The sequence below is a fragment of the Plectropomus leopardus genome, chromosome 16 (genome assembly GCF_026936395.1).
Source record: "Plectropomus leopardus strain MGB_pleo_1.0 chromosome 16, ASM2693639v1, whole genome shotgun sequence".
In the NCBI taxonomy this organism is placed as follows: Eukaryota; Metazoa; Chordata; class Actinopteri; order Perciformes; family Serranidae; genus Plectropomus; species Plectropomus leopardus.
In genome coordinates, this window is record NC_142191.1 from 21566980 (window position 1) to 21591008 (window position 24029).

Here is a 24029-nt window from a genome sequence, read left to right on the forward strand (position 1 = left end):
GAAAGGTGCAGGCCCACACACACACACACACACACACACACACACACACACACACACACACACACACACACACACACACACACACACACACAGCCTATAAGATCGAGTTAACGGACGCCCATGGCCATATGAGGCCGGTGTCTGACCGGAGATGATTAAAAACCAAAACAGACTCATAAACAAGGACAACACATGTGCACATAGACTGTTAGCAGACAGTATTGTGAATTAAGCTTTTTTTTCTTAACTGTTCTGACTTCAGACTACAGGTGATTAATAAAAAATTAAATAGCACATACTGTATATAGCCTGTTTATATGAGCGGTGAACCCGTGAGAAGGGAAATAGATATTAGCCTGTGTAGCCTATAGGCTCATTATAGCTCCGCCTGGATCCCTACACCCATTAAATGCATCATCAGCTATAAGTGTTTCAATCTGACACAATATACTTAGAGCCTATGGGGATTACTATTTACTCTGGTCGATAGGCTAAATGACTGATTAGTTATACAGAAGTTATGTTTAAACCAATAAACCCATGTTTTTACATTATTATTCTTGTGAAGTGAAACTGTGGACTTTGAACATAGAAACGCATTGGATCAGAGGTTATATATTTAAGACTAAACTGCATTTAAGTCAGTTTATTTAATCGTTTTGGGCCATCAAAAGTGCCAAAAACTGATTTTGGTTTTAGAAAAGTAATCATTTGCTGAAACGAAATGGAGCTGGTAACTTAAGTTTTCATTTTAGAGGGGACTGATCTTTAATTCTCCCTGACAAGAGTCTTTCTTTCTACAAATATCTCTTAAATTACAATAATAAACACACCACAAACACCACATGACACATGCCCATATACGCTCAAGCCCTAATGGTGAAAAATGTCAGTCGGTGTTTCCAGAAGCCCAAACTGACGTCCTTGACGTCTTGTTTTGTGCACAACCTAAATATATCCACTTTTCTTACCATGTGAAGTAAAGAAAAGAACATGTTCACATCTAAGAAGCTGAAATCTGAGAAATTCAACTTTTTTTATTGGCTGTAGTCCGCATTTCTCCCTGTCATTATTCTTTCTTTCTACAAATATCTCTTAAATTACAATTATAAAGGTCACAAGTGCGCAGCCACATACATGGCACATACCCATTGTATTCTCAAACCCTGATCTTCTGCCTGTCTTATTTTCTGACACTTGTTCCAGAAATATGGCATCGGGGCCCCCTGCTCTCTGCAGGAGCAGCGGTCCATCCAGAAACCTTGGGGCTGATCTAAATTCTCGCCTCTGGGCTGTGCTGCGCGGGGTTTCGGGGCCTTTCCCTGCCTCGTCAGGCGGCAGATGGACTGGCTCCTGTCCGGAGATCAGTGCGCATCTGGTGCGGCGCTCCCAGCCCCCGGTAAAAGCGAGGCCACTCGTCGGCATTAAGCCCTATTAGGACCGTCTACCGTGCAACTGGTGCCTCGGGTTGGCGGCGACGGTGGCTGCACTGCCTGCATACATTTATATCTGTCTCAGGCAACTGAACTCACCACCAAAACCTCCTGACATGAATAACTTAATGTGACTCTTGCGCTCAGTGATCTGTTAGGACGCCGGTCAATGGAGTGTGCACATTTTGGGGTAAAGCTTCTGGTTGCAAGAAACTCAATTTAACGGCTTTAAAGTCGTTTTTAAAAAATAAATTAGATTGCTAGGTTTCACATTTTAATGAGTTTGGATCTCTCAGACCTGCAGAACTACAGTTACATTTCAGTCTTTTGATCCAACCTTGATGATGATGTGAGAGGAAACAGGTTAAGCTGTTACTATTTCCACTGAAGGCCTATATGTCAGCATGATTCACTGCCCAGAGCTGAAACCAAAGCCTCCTGGTGTCATTTCAGTTCCAGTTTCTGTCCTCCAAACATAATTTTGGTGAATTTCTTGATATTAGTGTCCAAAATAAGAAAAAAAAAAACACAAAATCCTGATCATAGGATCACATTAAGAATCACCTAAGGTATCTTAATTGACACCAAAGCTCTCTCTCTCTCTCGCTCTCGCCATCTCTCTTTGCCCGGTGGCCTTCCCATTCATCCCTCCTCCTCTTCCTCCTCATTTTCTCTCCCTCCACCCTTTCTCTCTCTCTTTCTCTCTCTCTTCGGTTTTTTAATACCTGGCGTGCGACAACCGGCCTTCACCGGTCTCGTCGTGCAGAGGTTTCACGTCGAGCCCCGAGGCAAAACAATCGGTAACGGTTAATTAAAATATAAAAGGCCTTGAGAACTTTTTAAAAGAGGCTATTTAAGGCGGCCCCAGCATCGCCTGTGACTCCGCCAGGGCCGTTTGTGTTTGTTAGGCCTTTTTTTATGATGCGACTGCAACACTATAGGCTAAATAGTGTTGACCGCGAGGAAAATGAACTTCTTGGATATTCTTTAAGCTTGTTTGTGTGTGTGTGTGTGTGTGTGTGTGTGTGTGTGTGTGTGTGTGTGTCTTTTAAAGCTATCTGTACAGTGATGAAGTGGAAAATGTAAATGGTGCCAAATGACGAAAGAAAAATCAATAAAACTACTATCAAAAGAGAAATATATGTTTTCTTATATAGCCTATTACAAACAAATCAAAATGGTTATTTACAAGTGTATCATTATTATTATTATTATTATTATTATCATTATTATTATTATTGTGACAGATTTGGACATAGAGAGACGCATGCAGTAACAGATGGGAGGAGAAATAGTTGCTTAATTAAAGTGCAGAGTCAATCCCGGCGTCCCGGCGTCAGCACGGTCACAGTCTGCACTTTAATAATATCAGGGAGTCGCTTTGGTTACAGTTACAGCTGAGCAGGAAAAAAAACATCCAAAACAAGACTGATTAGGGCTTATCTCTGCTCTCCCTCCCTCCCCCCCTCCCTCTCTCTCTCTCTCTCTCTCCCTCTCTCTCTCTGCTGGTTTGTTTTGAATGGCAGGAAATCTGACAGACTCTCCTCTCTCCTCCTTCAGTTTCCTCTCCTCCCATCTCCTTTATTTCCCTTTGCTCTTCTTCAGGCTGTGACCACAAGCTTTGGGCTTCTGCTTTCACGTTTTGTATCTCTGTTGCTTCCCGGGTGGCCTAAGGGCAAGGCAGCAATAGGCTGTGTGCTGTGTATTCATTCTGATAATATAGGCTATGTTCACTGTGAGGCTTTGTACACCTGTTACTATTTGATGCTTTGTTATTAGCCTAGACAACGTCAACAAATAAATTAACCTGTTTGCCTTACAGAAGCTATTTCTCCTGATTAGAGCTTGCTGATTATTTTTTTCCAAAAGCCTTTTCAAATAAATATCGACACACAAAAAAACTCCTCCATCATCTCTACAACAGCACAACGGCTCCGTTCAGCTGAGCAGGACCACCCCGAGGGCGCGTGCTCAGGTGAGTTACAGCACGAGGAGAAAGGCACAAAGAGAAGGAGAGAGAGAGAGAGCGAGAGAGAGGAAGAGAGAGAGAGAAACGGGTCACGAGGCTGACCGACTGACCGAAAAAATACTCCCAGGTCTGATCTGTCAGTTCAAATATAATGCTAATAATAATAATAATAATAACATGATAATAATAATAATAATAATGAAAACAATACAGATAATAATGATATTACGAAAACACAAATAATATTCGGCAATAATAATAATAATAGTAATAATAATAATAATAGCAGCACTCGCTATCGTCCATTCTTCCATTCAATCACGCACGCGCCTCTGGTCACACATACACACACAATGCTGATTTGAAAAGAGAAATGGTCTCGTGCTTCTGTCCGTTCTTCACAAATGCAACGCTCATAGTAACCCCCCTCGCCCAATAAAAAAAAATAATAAATAAAAATAAATAATGTTCATTAAAAGATGTTTTCCATGCATGACTAAAAATATGTAAAAAAGAAAAAAATGTTCAACGTTACTGATTTAATTTAGCACATAAACAAGCACACAACTTGAGTCACAATAACTGCTATAACTGAAATATGTTTTAGAAAACGATTTTGATTCAAAAACTCGCAAAATTATTATATCTTATCGATCCCATTTTGGTTACATCAAATGAGAAAAATGTGTGCACACGTGATTGTCTCATATCGAAATACGAAATAACCGCAAATGCTTAAAAAGTGTAATAATCAAAATTCATGTGAGGCATGCATCGAAAACACCCCGTTTCCAAATGAAATTTCTCTTCGAAGCTAACTAAATTCATTGCGAGCTTGTTCTAGAAACTAAAAGAAATACTGCTTTATTCCGGTGATAATTGTCGAAATTATCGTCATAATATTTCAAAGCAAACTTACATTTCCGTTGAAAATCCGTACATTTTTTGTAAATACAATTTAGCCGGTGTGAATAAAAAATAACACGACGAAAGCGAGTAGAAGACCTTGTGAAAATACAAACGGGTCAAAAAGGAAAATGTCCACAAAAAGCGTAGAAAATGTTGAAAGAAGCACTTGGTTCCTTATTAAGGCGAAGATACAATATTTATTCCTTGTCTCCTGGGATGCTCCGCTCCGTCTATTGTCCTCCCATTCCTCAGTGCTGATGCTTAATTTTCAAAACTTCTATATTACCAAGGGACCTACGACATCAGCCGAGAAATACCCTGCAAGTACAAAATCCGTGAGCCAGCCCCGTCCGTGCAGAGGGGAGACGCTCGCGTTCCGCCAGCTTTCTGCCGTTACCGAGAGCGCGCGAGGGGGGACTTTTCCATTTCTCTCGCTTTTTGAGGATTTTAACGCATTTTTATTATTATTCGATCGGGCCGGAGAACGGAGAAAAAAAACGGGTTACTTTGGAGAAAGCACAATGTCAGCGACCTTCCCCGGACTTGTCCACGACGCAGAGGTAGGCTGATATATTTACTTAACATCTTTTAATTTATGAAATTACAGAAGCTTTGTAGAATTAATGTTGTTTGGTTAGGAGACATCTCAAGCCTGAATAAAGTATCTAACTGGAATTTAAGCTATCATTACGCATGGATAAAAAATAATATGCATGGAAGGAGAGATGTGTCGTGCATCTCAGTGCAGCTGCCGGTAAAAACGGGGCTTTTTATTAGTGTGTGGAAGCAAATGAGGCTCGTGTGTGAGCCGGTAACTGTGTGATTAGAACATTTTAGGGCGGAACACTCCGCTGTGTCTCACTCTGCTTACCTCCCATCCAGACTGAGCGAGAGGGCTGGGACAGTAAATTTGCCAGCAGCTCGGTAATAATAATAATATATAACAGCACGCCTTTTAAAACGCTGCAAGGAGAGTGACAGGCATGCCAAAGGGAGGGAAAAAATACCGATGGCTCCTGTTGCCGTGCGTTCGTTCCCCTCCCGGGCGTGTGGAAATGACATCTCCTTCAGGTGGTTTAAAGTGTGGAGGAAAAAAACGCTTTGAGTGTGAGTTGTGTTTTTGAGTGTGTTTGGGAGGCAGAGAGAGGAGACACCGGCTGATGCTAAATGACACGGCTCATATATTTCCCCGTCTCTTTATTATCTTGTAGATACGTCACGACGGATCAAACAGCTACCGGCTCATGCAGCTCGGCTGCCTGGAATCCGTGGCCAACTCCTCGGTCGCCTACTCCTCCTCTTCCCCGCTCACCTACCCGGCGCCGGCGGGGACGGAGTTCGCCTCGCCCTATTTCTCGGCCAACCACCAGTACACGCCCCTCCACCACCAGTCCTTCCACTACGAGTTCCAGCACTCCCACCCGGCCGTGGCCCCGGAGGCCTACGGGCTCAACTCGCTGCACTCGGGCCAGTACTACCAGCAGATCCACCATGGAGAGCCCGCAGACTTCATCAACCTGCACAATGCGCGCTCGGCCCTCAAGTCCTCCTGCCTGGACGAGCAGCAGCGGCGCGAGCTCGGCTGCCTCGACGCTTACCGGCGCCATGACCTGTCGCTGATGACGTCACACGGCTCCCAGGCCTACGGCGTCGGTATGCATCACCCGGACCAGAGGCTGCTGCCCGCCGCCGGCCTGGGGCTCCCTTCATCCGCGTCGGACGACCTGCAGGTACCGGCGGCCCCTTCACTCACTGTCTCCATCACCTCAAGGCCCTTTTAGCACCCCCTTTATTCTCCTTCTTGTTTATTAAAACTGCTCCCTAATGATACTAAAACAGACCCTTATAGCTGCAACAAGGCCCATCCTTGCCCCACTGGCCTACTATTGAACCCCCCCTCCTCCCCCCTATTGTAACACAGCAATTCCAAAAATATTGAACAGAAAGACAGCGCCAGATGTCTGTCTGTCTGCCTGTCTGCTTCATCTGTTTGTTGTCTATGACACTGACAGGGCTCTGCTACACTTGGCCTGTAGGTTATGCCCACTGACTCTGTCCTACTTTGGAGTAAATTATATTGGAATATCATCTTGAGATAATTTTGTTGCCAAACCAAACGTGACTGTACAACAGGCTAAGTAAATGTCAAGTCCACTCGGCGCCCTGAAAGCCGGGCCTGTTTCTAAAAGGTTAATTGACTGGCAGTCTATACAATCCTATTGTGAAATCCGCCCTTTTATTTTCCCAGAAACACACGTGACCCATATTTTACATAATTCTTTTCGATGTAAAGAAATGGTCGAGATGAAAAACGGGATTCGCACGGTGCTTGTGTGTGTGTGTGTGTGTGTGTGTGTGTGTGTGTGTGTGTGTGTGTGTGTGTGTGTGTGTGTCCGGCTGTCTGCTGAGGCAAAGAAAAGCCGCTGGTTGCTCTATTCTCCGGTAAAGGGCGGATTAACGGATCGGGGTTCAGGGCACAATGCCCGGCTCGAGCGCCATAAAGCACCGTAGTTTATCCAATTACCGACTTAACGTCAATCAACTTTGTTACTTATGCAGCGACATCTGAGCTGCTTAAAAACACGTCTCTGGTTAAACACAATTTAACGCAGCGACACATAATTTCAGTCACGTTAACTATTTACCATCTCCACTCAAGTTCAGCTCGATAATGAGACGCTTTTATTGACAGATTTTAGATGTCATTACGCTAAATACGCTGCAAGTATCCTAATGTTTATAGTGTTTAAACAGTATCTATAAAAACAATAGCAGAGGTATTACTTTAGCGATTAATAATCAACATTTATTATCTTTTATAAATTTTGGTTCAGTTTTCTTTTAATGATATTATTTTATTCAAATGTGGAAGTATAGCCTGGGTATGTGTTAAATTAAATTAAATTAAAATAACATTAACTGTCCCATTGCAGCAAATTATAGTTGCGTCTGCATTATTTTTTAAATATGATTTTTATTGCTCTTTAACGTATTTTTAAGCGTTTGTTGCGTGTAATTTAATTAAGTGAATTCCGTAATAGTGACAATATACTATTTATTGTAACCTATAAAACTTGTTGTTAAAATGCTAAAATTAATAGTGTCAGTGAGTCACGTTGCCTATATTTTATTTTATTTTATTTTTCAAAGCTATAAGCTCTCATCTTTGTTAAAGCTAATACTATATTTTCTCAAGCTGCTGGCACTTGAAAAGAGCGCAGGTTTGACCCTTTATTGAGAAAAAGAAAGAAACGGCTCGTGAACCTGAGCTCGCGCGAGGCGGATGTATGAACGGGAACAGATGCGCCTATGGTCTCGTGCAGCCCGGTCGCATCTTTGAGCGCGTTAAAGAGATTTTCATGCTGAACAAAAGCAGCTGCCACACCTTTCTCCCGTCACTAAGCTAATTCATGCAAGACCTCTGCGTTTTGTATATTGATTTTATAATCACTTTAGCTTCGGAATAGAAGAAAAGAAACAGAGCAGGAGCTGGTTAAGAAAGAACTACAACAAGCTCCTTTTCTCCTACTTTATTTTAATCAGGGCTTCTGCGTGGGCCAGGGCCTCGAGGCTCGCACGGGGGATTAAGTGTTTTCTGAATAAAAAGCGCGTGTTCTCCTTTTTTGATGACATTGTTGATAGCACGCGAGTGTGATCTGGACCAAAATGGCGGCGGTAACAGGTTTCCATACATACAGGTCCCCATATAAGACTGCTTGTTGTGTGAGTGATCCCCAACAGGTTGGTGGCTGAAAACAAACTCTGGACACTTGTGCTCATTGCTCAGTCTGGACGAGCTGTGCTGTCCTCGCTTATCGCCTGAAGCCTTTCAAATTAAGCTCGTTTCTGGGCGAGCCGTGAGATGCATCCTTTATTTTTACTGTGCCCTCAATTTTACTCAAAGCCTGCTAAGTGACGTACACTTTCTAACAAAAAGGCTTCCACCACCAGAATATTGTTCAAAGGGCGTGCAACAGGGCCAGTGTTTGGGAGCTGGAAGGTGAACTGTTTGAGCTCTTATTGGCAAACTTTACTGTAATCTAAGTTATATGTATGCAGTGGTTCCCAACCTAAGGGTCGGGGTCCCATCAAAGGGGTCACAAGATACATGTGAGGGGTCATAAGATGATTACACCTGAGTTACTTACTAATTCTGCTACACACTCTTGAGGCCTATTTTTTATATAATGTTTTTCTTGTGTAATTCTAACTTCCATAACTGATTGCTTCTAAAATTATTAAAATTTAACAGCATGACATTTAGTCAGAATTGATGCATTTTAAAAGGACACAAGGCAAATTCTAAGAAACTAGAATTGAATGAATTGAATGAAGAGGTAGGAACTAGGGTTGCAGCCATATGGTTTCAGCTTCAAGATATAAGTGGTATGAAAATTCATGGTTATCATGTTTGTTTTACGGTACTGAAAAAAATGCAACTGGACAGAAAAATCTCACTTTTGGTTGATTTTTAAAAAGGGAGACTTTTTATAAATGCTTTTATTTTGAAATATTGTTTTCAATTGTAATAGTCAAACCTTTAAACCCCAAAAAACTTAACTTTTTATTCCTTTAAGGGTCACTCAAACTGATTGCAATATTGATAATTCTGTTATACTGCAATACAGTGACAACACAATTTTTTTCTGAGACGTTTATCGTACTGTGTCTCATACCATTTTGCTCCAGATCAGCAAGGATGCTACTAATGTCAGTTAATGTATACTATATTTCAATATGCAGATTATTTGTAGATGCATTGATTTCATGATCTTGTAGTTTAATTTCTCTCTGTTGCCTATAAGGCTTATTTTAAAGAATGTCACTTTTATTTTATTTATTTTCATATAGGAGACTTCTTGTATTACTTTAAATTTGAAAAAATGTGTCAGTTATAATAAAAACAAAATATCGGTTTTCATTCCTTTCAGGGTCTCTGAAACTGATAATAATAATAATAACAATAATAATAATAATAATAATAATAATAATAATAACAATAATAATGATGTTATACCATGATACAGAAACACCGTGATATTTTCTCAGACCATTATCGGTCTGTGAAAGTCTCATATTACACTCTTAGTAGGAACCCCAGGATGCTCTACACCAGCAATAATGCTACTATTATCAGTCAGTGTATGTTCCAATATACTGTTGTCTTTATTTGCAAATGCATTCACTTTATGGTCTTAGTTTAATTTCTCTCTGTAGCCTATATTTTAGAGACGATTATGATGGTAAATGGATGTCCTTCAAAGCATCACAGCACCCCAGAAAAACGAAAGCAACGTCATTAATTTCAAGTGTTCCTGCAGCCTGACAGCTTAGTAAACTGTGCCTCAGCAGTAAAAGGGAAAAAAAATCTGGGTGAAGTGATTTCACCTGCCTGCTCGTCCTAATGAGTGCGTGTCTCCGCAGGGCTCCGTGGAAGCGCAGTGTGGGCTCGTGCTGAACGGCCAAGGGGGCGTCATCCGGAGAGGTAAGGCCCCCGTTTATTTTCTCTCTCTATTGTTGTATACCGGAGGCCGTGAACAACTCACGGCTCGACACGACAAGACAGCGAGCAGACAGACAAACAGGCGGAACACTGCTCTCTTGTCTGCTGTCAACATGTTACAGCAGGAACGGCCCCGTTTTCTCGCCTATTTAAACACTAACATACTGTACACGCGCACAGACGCTGCTTCCTATTTACAGTATGAAATGGACTGTCACTCAACACATACGGCCTTTCTTTTTTACCACTTTCTTTTTTCTTTGTTTTATTTGTTTTTTTTTTCCCCAGGAAATTAAAATGTCAACAAAGTCATGAATTAATATGGGAGCGATTTGATGATATATACCTACTATAGTTCGGACTCAAATATGCATTTGACGTATAACACTTCCTGTTTGAAGTCAAACCTCTAGACTACATTTTAAATGTAGACCGACAACTTTGTTTCCATTCAATAAACACACTATTTTAATGTAATATTCATGCTTGTTTCAAGATCATAAATTCGAAATAATCCCCAAACACTGCTATTGATGATCTTATCTGTCACCTGTAATACAATTAAATAGGAAATTACGCATACTATTACAAGGGAAAGCCTTGTTATATATACAACTTTTTTTATTCGAAATTATAGCCTATATAAAAAAACAATTTTACAGACTAATAATAATAAGACTATAATTTATATTTTAAAAAGCTATAGGCTTATTTTAACACTCTAATCGCATAAAAATAATAGGCTCTGTCTATTGTAAATTAATAAGTTCAATTTCATTCTATTATGCAAACACAAAATAACGTTCATATAGGCTATTAAAAATACTTGAAACTAAATAGGCAATCTATGGTCTAATGTTTTAGCAGCTAAGTGCCCATTTGATTGCTTCTGGGCAAATACTTTTTTATTTTATTATTATTTTTCTCTTATGTATTTATCTGTGGGCTGTAATGTAAACCATATCACAGGAATATTTATGTTTCTCGAGTGCAGTAATTGCTGTTTCTTGTATGTTTAATCAGAAGCAGTGGAATTAATCCCAGCCTTTAAAGGCTGCGGCTCAGGTTGACTCTTGAGGGGGAAGATGTGGATGTGGTTTCGGCCTGCATCAACACATATGAGGCCAGCCAATTTCCTCAAGAGTCTGGGTTTTAACACGCTGTGGATCTGCTTTAGGTCCATCAAAGCCTGTGTTTTTTTCTTAGGCGGGACTATGTGTAGTTTTCCATACAGAGAGAAGGAAGGCTGTGTCTCGGGTTTAATTTTTCATCAGCTCTGCCTAGGTGTTGGGGCTTTTCTCTCGGATTGACGCGGGAATCCCTTCGCTATCACTTTCGGTTAATGGTGCGCCGAATTTGGCCCTGAGCTCAGCCGCTGCAACCATCACAACCAATAATCTTTGCTTTACCTCCCGCTCCCGTATCGATAGCTTCTCTCGCCTCGGGCGGACGCTTTGATATGCTAATGCCGAGCGGGGCCCCGGATTCAGCCGAGATCATATTAATGTTGTTCTTTCTGACTGCGGCTTTGGCGGCATGAATATTCACATAACCTTTTTCAAAAGAAAATCACTCAAGAAACGCGGATCCTACTTAGGAGGAGTCGTCTGTGTTTTTAATCACCCTGCTATCCCTTTTCCAGTTCAGCTCTAACAGCAGCCTCACAGATCAAGCTGATCTGTCAGGCGCGCGCCCCCGCCACTACAGTCCGTGCACGCGCCTCCCTCTTTTCTGTCAAGACATTGGCGGGCTTTTTTTAGGAGCTATAAACATTGTTGTTAAAATATGAGGAGAATGACATTTGGCCCGTGTCTCTTTTTCTTTAATTTTCGTGGCAAACTCGTAAAAGGCGCTTGATTCCGCGTGTGATCCCGCCCGCCGCTCGCGCCGCAGCCCGAGGCTACTCTCCGTTGCTTAAATACCGTTATCGCCTCTGGGCCCGCGCGCTCCACTGACTGCACTACCGGCAATAGCTCTTTTCGATTGCCCTTGGCAACATAAAATACAAACTACTTTGAATCAAAACATTTTTAGGGGAATTAATATGATGTGAACCCGCGGCTTTCAGAGACGCGCGCCCCTGTCAGAGCGCGTGAGTCTGACAGACAGGTCTGCAGGGTTTGTGTCACATATAGACACACACACACACACACACACACACGAGCCGGACTTCACACGCGCGCACCCCACACACGCACACACACACGCGCGCGCACACACACATGAGTTCAAGCTGAACCAATAGTATCAATCGATTCCCTCGACCTGCAAGCGTCCATTTTTGACAGCCGGAGTGAAATACAAGTCCCATACTGCCTGGTACAAAGTGCTGCCCGTTGGAGTACAACAGGCTTTTGTTAGCACACCATTATGATGTCACAGTTGTACTGTGGGCACGAGTCGCTGTCCAGGTGCTGAAATGAAAGGTGGGAGCCGCTGTCCATGGTGCTGAACCTGGGTGACATGCTTTTGAAGCTGCAGGTCTAACTGGCTTCCCAAGGCCACAGAAATTTGACGAAACTGGCACATTTCTGCTGATTGTGAATAATAGATTCTTAGAGCAAAAATATAGGTTGCTCATATATGAAACTGAGTCGGTGGCCAAATTGTCCACATTGCCCTGAAAAAGATTGGCGTGCGCATCCAATCTTCGCCTGCAGCGTTGTTCTATGCGGCCTAAATGGCATCCTTTTCTTCATTCCATCATATCCAGCACGGCCCTAATAACAAAGCGACACACCCTGCTGTTAGATTTGATAATGAGGCAGATGAATAATAGAATATAGCCTACAGTACATCAGACAGAAACCTTGCGTTTCAGTTGCTTGGGACGTTAGTTCAAGTGAAAGTTTAATAATAATAGGCCTACTCAGAGCGGTCGATATATTCCAGGAGGAGCCAGCAACACTGATTCAGATGCAATTAATAATGTGAAAGAGCCTTCACTATCACAACCACAATCATTTATTCACACATTCAGGAGCCTCCAGTACACAATGAAATCAACGCAGTGGTTGGTGGAAGGTGATTAGAGAGAGGTTTTGTTGTAGATTTCAGCAGATTTGTCTTATATACAGACAAATATTGAGCTGAAGCAGAATATGTACATAGAGAAAATCTAATATTTAACTACTGGGAAAGAGTCTGATGAAGTGCTGAGCAAAACACATTGATCTGTCCAGATTGGAGATACTTCGTCCTATGTGTTTTTATGCAATGAGTGTGCATTTATAGTCACAATCTTTTCTGGTTTAAGTTTTGATTAAAATAATATTTAAACATATATTATGTGTACAGCTGTAACTGTGAAAAGTGTACAAGGATATAAAGGCTGTGAACAAGTCAGACTTCCACTGAAAAAAACATGGGGGTTTTTTTGGTCTTTTTTTGTCAGATAAACTAAAGGACTTATTTGTTCCGTCAAAACAATTCTACTTTTTAAGATACACAAGCCATTTAAAATGCATTAGATTGACTGAAAAATGTATCATCACAAAGCTGAAAACACGGTTGTTTTTCTTAGCTCTTGAAAAGGTGACATTGTGGACATGGACATTTCATGTGTAAAGATCAAAATAGGCTGCATCCTTAATTTGTGTTGAGGCAAGTATTTGAAGCAGTGTAAACAAAAATGTGGATTAACATACTGCAAATGACAAAAGATATTTTATATGAAAATATCAAGTCTAATCAATTAGTTTTGATATCACACAAGTAGGAAAGCTTCAGTGATGAGCATTTTTGGACTTGGACATTTTCACTCACTGTAAATACTGCACACTGGCTGCACTGACACATTATTGCACTCAGACAGGAGACTGTATCTTTGCTCATATATGTTGTTATTTTATTACTCGTATCTTTTCCTGATATGTGATTCTTAAAAATAAGAAGTAGTTATACAAGTTATACATAGCTAAAGCCACCCTCCTCCTCAGGCTTGAGGACACATTTATGCTATGATGCATTAGTTCCTTTTTTTGACTATGAGTCGAGGCTTTTCAAGGTCAGAATTTATTTTAATTGGATACATTCACTATGGAACTGAAAACACCTACACAAAAACAGAGAAAAGAGCTGTTACTTTTGTAAATACAGCATACTCTCAGTTATGCAGAATTCATAACAAAATGAGAGAGAAACAAAGGAGCACTTTTCACATTGCATACATTCACTCCTTGTCTAGCTCTTCAACTGAGTAAAATACATTCTTTTTCTTTTTCTTCTTATTCTCCTTTTCTATTTTTCTAATATATCCTCCTTTGCTGTAAAAAAAAAAAAAAACTTTTAAAAAATGAAGTGTTTTTTTTGCATGATATTATTATGTATATCAAGCAAGACTTTAATATTTTGTGCGTTAAAACTAATCTGCAAATATAGTCAACTTAATTCTATTATTATTATTATGTAGATCATGCAAGACTAGTATTTTGCAATGATTCTGTAAGTATATTAAAGGAACAGAAATTTAAATGGTTGTTGTCATGCACTCAACATCAATGAAACAGTGGTTACGGTTGTATTATTTTATTATTTAATTGTCAAACTTACTATTTATATATATTTCTTAAAATTGTTACACAGTCCACATTTCTGTTTACACAAATTAAAGATGCAACCTATTATTATCTTTGTAGTTGTCCTATATAACCACCTATCTCCAAAATGCCACCTTTTTTGTAGTAAGACAAAAATCCATTTTTATCCTTATTTCTTTCTTTTTTTTCAAATTATGATCATAATATGATTTTAAATAGCTTATCTTAAGAAGTACACAGGTTTTTCATGCAACAGTAAATCTGCGGTCCCTTCGGTTTGCTGTTGTGAAGGCTGACATGTAGCTGTGCTGGATAACTGGCTGTGTGTTATTATAACATACAAACACTGTTGTGTTTCAGCTCATGTACGAGTGAATACATAATTGGCAAAATTGTTCTCTAATGATGCTTTGTGTCAACAAACAGACCAACATGAAGCTGAAATAACGCAGCACAACAGTGGAACCATTAAGGAAAGGACCATGGAGCAATCCATCAGATCTGAAACCTTTTGCTACATTTGTTTAGCATTCACTTTAATAAATTAACAGTGAAATGTACTTTGAACCTGTTGTACTTGTGTGTACTACTGCGGCGTCTAATGATAGGTCAAAACATCATTTAACAGGAATGTTGACCCATTTTTTGGCACATTTGGCACAAATCATAATGTTTGTTGTATTTTTGGGCAACCCTTGTGTAGACAGAAACTTGAATGTTTCAGCGAAATTTTGAAGCCAGCATTATTATTAGCTTTTTATAAATATTTAGCTGAATAATGCCAATAACATCTCTGCACTTATTTAGTAATACCGATTCAACTGATTAAGGGTAAAAACAATTTACCAACAACAAAGATCCAGGTATACTGGATGTTCACTTCCACCACGTTGGCATTGAAACATCAAACTTCTCTCGATGCACTAACTGCCTCCATATTTATACACAATGCACAGCCATAAACAGCAGCTAAAATCTGAAGATTTAAGTATTTCATTTGCTACAAAAGTGAAGTGGCTGGAGCCGCACATTCCAGAATAGTATCTGCATTCTTTTATTCCACTTGGAATTCTACTTTAACCCAAAGTTACTGATCACAGGAGCCTCCTGGATATGGCAGTCGCCAAAATAAATGCTCCAAAATCACCAGATATCCACCCCAGAAACCCTGATTGGGAACCATGTGCGATATGGGTTGCGCTGGACTATATTAACCCTGGATCTTGTTAACTGTTCTTTGTGGTACTGCTGTTCATCCACACTGAACCTTATTGTAAACACCTGTGTTGAATTTGTGTGCAGGGGGGACGTGTGTGGTGAATCCTACAGATCTGTTCTGCTCGGTACCGGGCCGCCTTTCACTGCTTAGCTCCACCTCAAAGTACAAAGTCACCATTGCCGAGGTGAAAAGAAGACTGTCCCCACCAGAGTGCCTCAATGCCTCCCTACTGGGTGGCATACTGCGCAGGTCAGTACAAAAACACACACACAAGGTCAGAAATCTGACCACACACTGCTGCAAAACAAGGGTTCATTGCAAGTGAAATCTAATCTAGATGTCTCAATGGGACTTAAATGTTACTACAGTGATTCAAGCAATTTGGCTTAGTCCTTTAGTTCTTTTAGTTCTGCAGTGCTGACATAGTAAATGTTTACATTTCATCTCATCTTATTGCAGCATTATGGCTCCATGTAGAACCATTGCACCTGCAAAAACTATAGTTGTTGACAATTTAGAGGAACTTAGACCTAGAGGTGTCCAAAAATTTGTGATGTAATTTAGTATCACAACATTACGTTTTGGGATACTGTCTCAATTCTCAAAAATATTATATATATATATATATATATATATATATATATATATATATATATATACATATATATATATATATATATATATATACACATATATATATATATATTTATTTATATATATACATATATATATATATTTTAATCAATACAGAAAAAATGTTTGTGGCTGAGTTTATGTTTGTTGTTTTTAAACCCCCTGACAAGATCCTTTAGCGTTGTAACCTATCTTTGGCTATTTGACTCAACTTTGGCTGGCACAATATGCACAAAAAAAAAAAAAAAAAGTCACATTGTGATTATTTTGACTGATAGACATGTATATGCAGGTGTACAGGGTATACCCACTTTCTTTTTCTTTTTTTTTTCTTCATCAGCCAAAAGGCCATTGGAATATATAGGAGACTATGTCCACTTCTTCTTCTGTAACCGACCCATCTACCTGTTAGTGAACCCACCTCATCAACTCAGTCAATCAATGCCTTTTTGTCATTGAATAGCTGTACACAGAATTTATGTACTACCACTATACCAATGGATATGTGTCATGATTTGAGTGGGAATGGTCATTTTAGAATTTCATTTTCACTGAAAAAAAAATATATAAAAATGATAGTGATGTGATTTTTTGCTAGGATGTGTACCAAACAAACATGTTCCCACGACATCTGGAATAGACCATCTTTGTAGCACCACAATGCTCTGACAGATTTTACCTTTATCAAAAATTGTGTAGCTCCTGCAATTCAGACATTACACTTGGCTATACTGCAACTTCAATAATAATATAAATTCACTGTGCAGCCCTACTTCCACTCCAACATAACAACATTTTGCTGGCATGTTGCCAGGAATATGATAAATACAGAAGCAGATCCCACTGTTCTGCCTGAATAAAAAAGTCAACTTTTTACGCAGATTTTATGCACATGATGGTGTGTTGTTTATACTTTGATAATTTTCCTATATTAGATTTGAATATAAAAATCAGATAACATCACCTTGTTTACAGTATCTCAATATATTGCAATATATTGAACTGTCCCTGTATCGTGATACGTATCAAATCGCCAGATTATTTCCAGAGCTCTAGTTAGACCTAAAGTTTCTCCCTAAAAATCTACCGGTCACTCAATTATTTGACAAAAAACATGTAGGCAAGGCTGTTGGTTTTGATTTAATATGGAAAGGGGCAAATTTGGAATTGAGGGTTTAGGGGTCCTCTGCCTGAAAAGGGCCCCTGCATCACCCTTGAAATCTATGCCAATGCTTGTAGAAGACAAAACTTTCAAACCATTGATCAGCAGGGTTATATAACAATAAAATTATGTAAGTGTATAAGTGAAAGTGTGAAAAACAATACAACAGAGTCAAATTTAGCCTCACAAATCAACAACTTGTAGACAAAGTCGCGGCCAATGTGGATTTACTGCAGGGCTGTTTTTTTTGGATTATATTTGAATTAAAAAAGAAAATGATCCTGTTATTTTGTCCTCCCCTTGTATATCTCCTAACAAAATATTATTGAAGAGAAGAGTGTGACAGAGAGGGATTTTAAAAGTGAAAACACAGTTTTTTAAAGCATGAATCTGGCTGGTGAACATTGGAGAGCACTGCCTGAGTCTTTGTAGCCCTCAGATGAAACAGAGCATATACAGTAGCGCCCACAAAGACTATTGTAGGCGAACGAGGGCCGGGGCTGCACGTGCCGCCATGCCCAGGGAGCCAGAGGGAGGCGAGACCAGGCCAAAGCATGCCAGGATCAGAGGAACCAGAGGAAAGCAAGAGTTGCCAGCACTGTATTATTGATGAGGCGCAGAGAAAGGGAAGGGGGGGGGGGAGAGGAGAGAGAATATGGCTGGTCCTACAAGATGAGGCATCAACAAAGTAAAAAAAAAAAAAAAAAAAGTGCAAATAGAGGTGTTGATCCTCGTCTGCAATAGAATAAATAGCAACAACAACACAGACATTTACTCTAACAGATGAAAACATGAATGTGTTTTCACATGTACCAAAAATCACACTCACTGTTTAGAAGTTTAACTGAAGTTTCACTGTGCAGGTGCCTCTGTTTGTTTGGACACTAGTTTGTTACAGAATGATAGAAATCCCTCAGTAATTTCAATCAAAATATCCCAAAAGGATCTATGGAAGTAAGCGCATATGGTTTTAAAATTTCACATAAAAAGATAAAGAAATGACAGGGACCACTGGTCCTCTGGTTTCCAAAATAGAACTTCTTACTTGTAGTATAGAAAGTGACAAATGCTCAAACCATGACAGAGGAAACTCAAGGGGACATGTAGCCATATCTACGCATAACAAAAGCGTATTTAGTATGTAGCAAGTTGACGTGTTTTAATTTTAAACTCTTTGATATTATGCCTAATTTCATGCCTTTGTCAAATCAAAGCTAATCTATATTCTTCCATCCTTACGCCTTACTTTCAAGACTTAATTAAACACATGGTGATTTGTAGAATAATGATGTCAGATTTTTATTATTTTTTTGTATTTTGTTTTAATTTCGATGGAAAACATCAGTGACGATGATGATATGTTATCCAAGTTTTTGTGTCTTATAACATGTTATAGTGTGATGATGTGAAATGTGTGATATAAAAAATAAATAAATTGACTTTTCCACAGAGCAAAGTCCAAGAACGGAGGCCGGTGTCTTCGTGAGAAATTAGACCGTCTAGGCCTCAACCTGCCCGCAGGACGAAGGAAAGCTGCCAACGTCACACTGCTCACCTCCCTGGTGGAAGGTAAGCGATGTTTGTCCAAAATACTTTCCAAAAACTTTGACAAAAATTTCTGCATTTTTGTTTTCTTATTTATCCTTTTAGCGCTTGTTTCATCAGTCTTTTCCTTGCTTTCGTGCTCAGGTGAGGCGCTCCACCTGGCGAGGGACTTTGGCTACACCTGCGAGACAGAGTTTCCCAGTAAGGCAGTGGGGGAACATTTGGCGAGGCAGCACAGTGAGCCAAAAGAGACCAGCGCGCGCAAGAAAATGGTCCTGGCTACAAAGTGAGAATACAAAAAATACTCATACGCACATGAATAAAATAGCACAGACACACTGAAACGGATCAGAGCTTTTCTTGTAGCATCTCTACAAGATACAGAGTCTTTCATTCTGAAATTCTCCTGTTTTTCAGAGATTTAAAAAGCTCAAAACGTCCAGAATGATGTTTGAATATGTCTATAGGTGTATAAGTTTAGGTGAAAATCACATTAAACTTTAGTTGGGTCGAGAAACTGATTTTAAATCCAATTTGATTTTGATTTTGCTCTCACTTAACTCCTTGTGATCACATTTACAGCCACTTCACAGTCCTAATTTCAGTCCCAATTCCTAACTTCACCCCACTGCTCATCTTGGGGGAATGTCTTGTTAAGAAACATGCTTTAACCAACATGTTAAACAACAACAAAATGTGTGTTTGTATTGGCTATGTGAGAGTAAAGACAGCAAAGAAAATGTAATAAAGGTTTAGGGATGACTTGGTCAACAAAAAGATTATATAAGACTATAAACTTCATGCATAGTAGGGAAAAGGTGTTGCTGTGAGACAGGACAGCCTCCCACTCTCAACCACACACTCTTTTCATGCATAGAGCATCTACTGCATTTGAATTTAGATAAAAAAAAATATTTTACTTAAAAACTTTGTTTATATAACAGTATAAGCTCCATTTACAGTATATCTGACTATTGCACATTGAGTGCTGGGTGTGCTGAGGGAAAACAGCTCCCACTCTTTTCCAGCTAAGTTGGATTTTCTTTCCCTGATAAAGTCATCCAAACACTGGTTTCCACACTGAATAAAATACAAAAAGACAACGTGGACAAATGCTGAAAACCAAGACTTTTTTGGTGTCATGTTGTGTGTCAAGTGTTTTGCTCATTTTTGGATTGACATTGAGCTTGTCTCACTCCTGCATGCCCTTCAATTGTTTCTTGGGAGGAATTTATGTGTAGGTTGATCCAAAAATGATGAGGATGGGTGCAAGGAGAGAGAGAGAAAAAAAAAGACCCAAATTGCGACGGTTGTGTTGGAGACAGATGGTAAACCCTCATTCCCTCCCTCCTTCTGTCCACCAGGCAAATCTGTAAGGAGTTCCAGGACTTATTGAGCCAAGATCGCTCTCCTCTGGGCTCCTCCAGACCGACCCCCATCCTGGACCTGGACATCCAGAGACACCTCACACACTTCAGGTAACACACACATGCTCTTTACAGAGAGCTAACAGACAATTTTTTTAACAATGTCTCCAATCTGGAGTCACTCTAACCAATTGAAACTACCGAGTGCAGACAGTTTTCTTGCAGAGCCCGGCTGCTCTCTGTTTTGGCTCTGACCGCTTTGCCATTTTCCAACGATGCAGCTGTGCAGTTTGTTAGTGCAGTTTGTTATTTGGCACAAATGACAGAGGAGGAGGGAACGGCGGCTTGTTAGCAGAAATGTCACATCTATGGCGTCATCCGTCGCAGAATATACACAGTTTTGTCAAACCTCCAAAGGGAGATGTACTGCAGAGCGCCGGGCAGAGAAATAAGATGTGAATTCGGTTGACAGATTGAACAGCAGCATCCTTCTGGCAGCTTAAAGGTCTGAGCTGAGAGGTGACCTGACATTTAGCTCTGCGAGAACCTGCCTGAGGATTTTACAGGGTGGACAAACCAGTATCATATTATAAAACTGATTCTAAAACCCTATTTTATGGCCATCTTACCTCAGATATTCTCTGTTGTTATCAGTCCTGGACCTAGCATGTTCAGTGCCCCAGCCAAACCCCCCCAAAATTTTAATATTACTGTCTTATCTATATATCTTTGTCATCACAAAAACGAGAGCTAGTAAGAAATCAACATAAATAAACCACTAAGATAACTAAGACTCATACATTTTAAGTTGACTAAATTATAAGACAAGTTGAGGTGATTTTGTTATGATTCAATTTGTCTTTTTAAATTGTCAACTTGAAAATTCAAGGAAGTGAGGACACTAATTTTTTTACGCTGAAACAAATAGTTCATTTGTACAATGTTCTTTCACTTACTTAAGCTCTCCATGTAAACTTCACCATCTTTATTTATGTTTGATTTTATTGAATGTCCCCCAAAAATTGTGGGATAAACTTTGTTTTATAGTACTTTCAGAAAATGAAAAAGAAATAAATTAAAAAGGTATGGTAAATCTTGTTTTATAAAATTAAAATAGAACTGACTGTTGATCATTTTAAATGCCTTCATGCAGTGCTGTAGTGGTAAATGATGTGGTGGGTGTACTCGGTTGATGGGTAGGTTACTGAGGAGGAAGTGGATATTCTCTCTGAGACATTCTTATGTTTTTGTGGTTGATGGGTGGGTGTAATACAAAGAGGCAGACAAAGAGGTATACCTAGTGTACCTGCTTATACCCTCCACTACATCGGATTTTGAAGACCCAAACAGCCACTGTATGTTGTGTGATAGTATGCTGCTGCAAAGAGGGATTACTTTTCTGGATTCACTATTTAGTCTATAAAATGTCAGAAAAATGCACATCACGATTTCTAAAAGCCCAAAAATGAAGTATTCAAATGTCTTGTTTTGTCTGATCAAAAGTTCTAAACCTAAAAATACAGTTTACAATCACATTAGACAAAGAAAAACAGCAAATCCTCACAAATGAGAAGGTAGAATGAGGGAATATTTAGTCATTTTGCTGGAAAAATTACTTAAACACGATTTTCAGTGGTTGCTAGTTTTATGCTGAATGACTAATGGATGTGTAAAAATGACAATATTCAGGCCTAGAATTTGCTAAAGCAGTTGTATTATTCAGTGTTTCTTCCTAAATTATTGTAGAAAGAGGGTTGAAACAGCATTTAGAACATCACAGAACATTAAAACTCTGCTCTGACAGGAGTTAGCCCGACTAAAGACACTCTTTTAGGAGGATTAGAAGCTCCATAATGCAGGGAAAGGAGAGATTCTCTCGGCAGGTGAGCAATGTGAGGAAAGAAAACGAAATCTGCACTACTTCAGTAAGCCAGTCTGCCTTACAAACCCAAACTCTACCACTCATTTCTTTCTTCTTTTTGCACCTGAATGAAACAAAGGTTTGTCACCGTTCTGATGGTTGTCTCTGCCTCCCTAACAGTCTGATCACTCACGGGTTTGGCACGCCGGCGGTCTGCGCAGCTCTCAGCACCTTCCAGACGGTCCTGAGTGAGATGCTCAACTACCTGGACAAAAACTCAAGCGGGAAGACAAGCGGACCCACCGACCAACAGATTAACAACAGCTCGGAAAAGACGCAGCTCCGGAAAACAGCCGAGCCCCAGAGCAAAGACGGGAAAACAGAAAAGACTGAGTAGCCCACACCCACACGGTCCCCGTGCCTTGGAGCGCTGCATTTAGGAGTGTGTGTGTGTGTGTGTGTATGCGTGTATGAATGCACTCTCAGAAAGGATTTGTTAACTCCTGTGCATTAATGAGTCTTCTTTGGGACAATTCATATTTATTGTTATTTATTTATCTTATGTTGAAATGTAACACTAACCAGAAGTGTCCCAAACAAGACATTTGATCTGCGCGTGAAACATTCTGTTTAGGTGTGTGAGCGTGTACGTACGTACGTATGTGTATGTGTGTGTGTGTCATGGCTAAGAGGAGCCTCGCCATGGAGACAGCTGTGACTCATCCAAGACGTTTGTTTATTTATCAAATCTGAAAAAGGAAGTAAACATGGACATGCGCACATCACACACACAAGTTTTGGGCAATTTGACCCCAATCCAGCTAATTCAGGTGTAGATTTTCTGCAATATTACAAAAACTGGAACATTTTTTTCCCTCTGAAGCTTCATTTAATGTATTTTGAATTAAAATATCAAGATAAATCTCAGTCATACCAAACAAACTTCTAATATTGCTTAAAGCCTCAGTCAACTAAATTGAAATTATGTCCTTCTCCTTATATTTTTGGCCAATTTTTTATTAAAAAAAATCTAAAAAAGTACCCCAACCCCAACCCTTATACATGCACACACTCACACACATACACCTATACTTGTGAGAGCACTTGAACCCCCACCAAGCAGACTTACTTAATTTTTACACCATACAATCAGTGCCATAGAAAACAGTGTGTTTAACCATGTTGGCTGGATGTGAGACTGACGTCGCTGCCTGGGGAAAGCCACACTGTTGTGTATTTTTGTGTATGTGTGTGTGGGAGAGATGCAGAGAGAGAGAGAGAGAGAGAGAGAGAGAGAAAGAGAGAAAAGGGTCCAACTCAGCCATTTTGTAAATGGTGACTCTTGCGGTTGCCGTCGTCCCTCTTCCCTGTGCATGTCTATCTTTGTACACTCCCCAGATCGCAAGTTTAGCCGACACAAGCTGACTCTGACTCGCTCATGAACATTTGTAAAGATATATATAAATATTTAAATTACTTTTCTTGTAGGCTTTCAACTATATATATGTTAAATCCCTACCTTCTAAAATGCTGGTGTTCAATAAAGACAGTTGCTACGTGTTCTACTATTTACTCTGGTTTTAAGATGTGCTGCACACACACACACACACACACACACACACACACACACACACACACACACACACACACACACTCACAGGTATACACACACACACACCATGTATAAACATACAGAAGGTGGAAAAAGAGCAAGCCGAGACTAAAAAGAGGCAGTGCAGATCAAAGCCAGCGAGTGTGAATTATCCATATGAGTTCACACTGTTAAAATTATAAAAAGTCAGAGTTCCTCTCTAATGTTGTGAAAAAAGGCTACACCTACAAAAAAGTTCAAAAGCCTCCTTTGTGTGCGCGAGCATGTGTTTTCTTTCA

At 39.9% G+C, this 24029-nt stretch overlaps 1 protein-coding gene across 1 annotated transcript; it reads left to right on the forward strand.

Annotated features, from left to right (window-relative positions):
• The first annotated feature begins 3806 nt into the window (after positions 1–3806).
• Positions 3807–23707, forward strand: tfap2d (transcription factor AP-2 delta (activating enhancer binding protein 2 delta)). Its single transcript, XM_042504074.2, has 8 exons — positions 3807–4871; positions 5523–6041; positions 9736–9796; positions 15655–15820; positions 18817–18935; positions 19056–19197; positions 20276–20389; positions 22320–23707. Exons 1-8 carry the CDS (start codon positions 4440–4442, stop codon positions 22534–22536), a joined length of 1770 nt encoding a protein of 589 aa, XP_042360008.2. The 5' UTR covers positions 3807–4439; the 3' UTR covers positions 22537–23707.
• Positions 23708–24029: the final 322 nt, after the last annotated feature.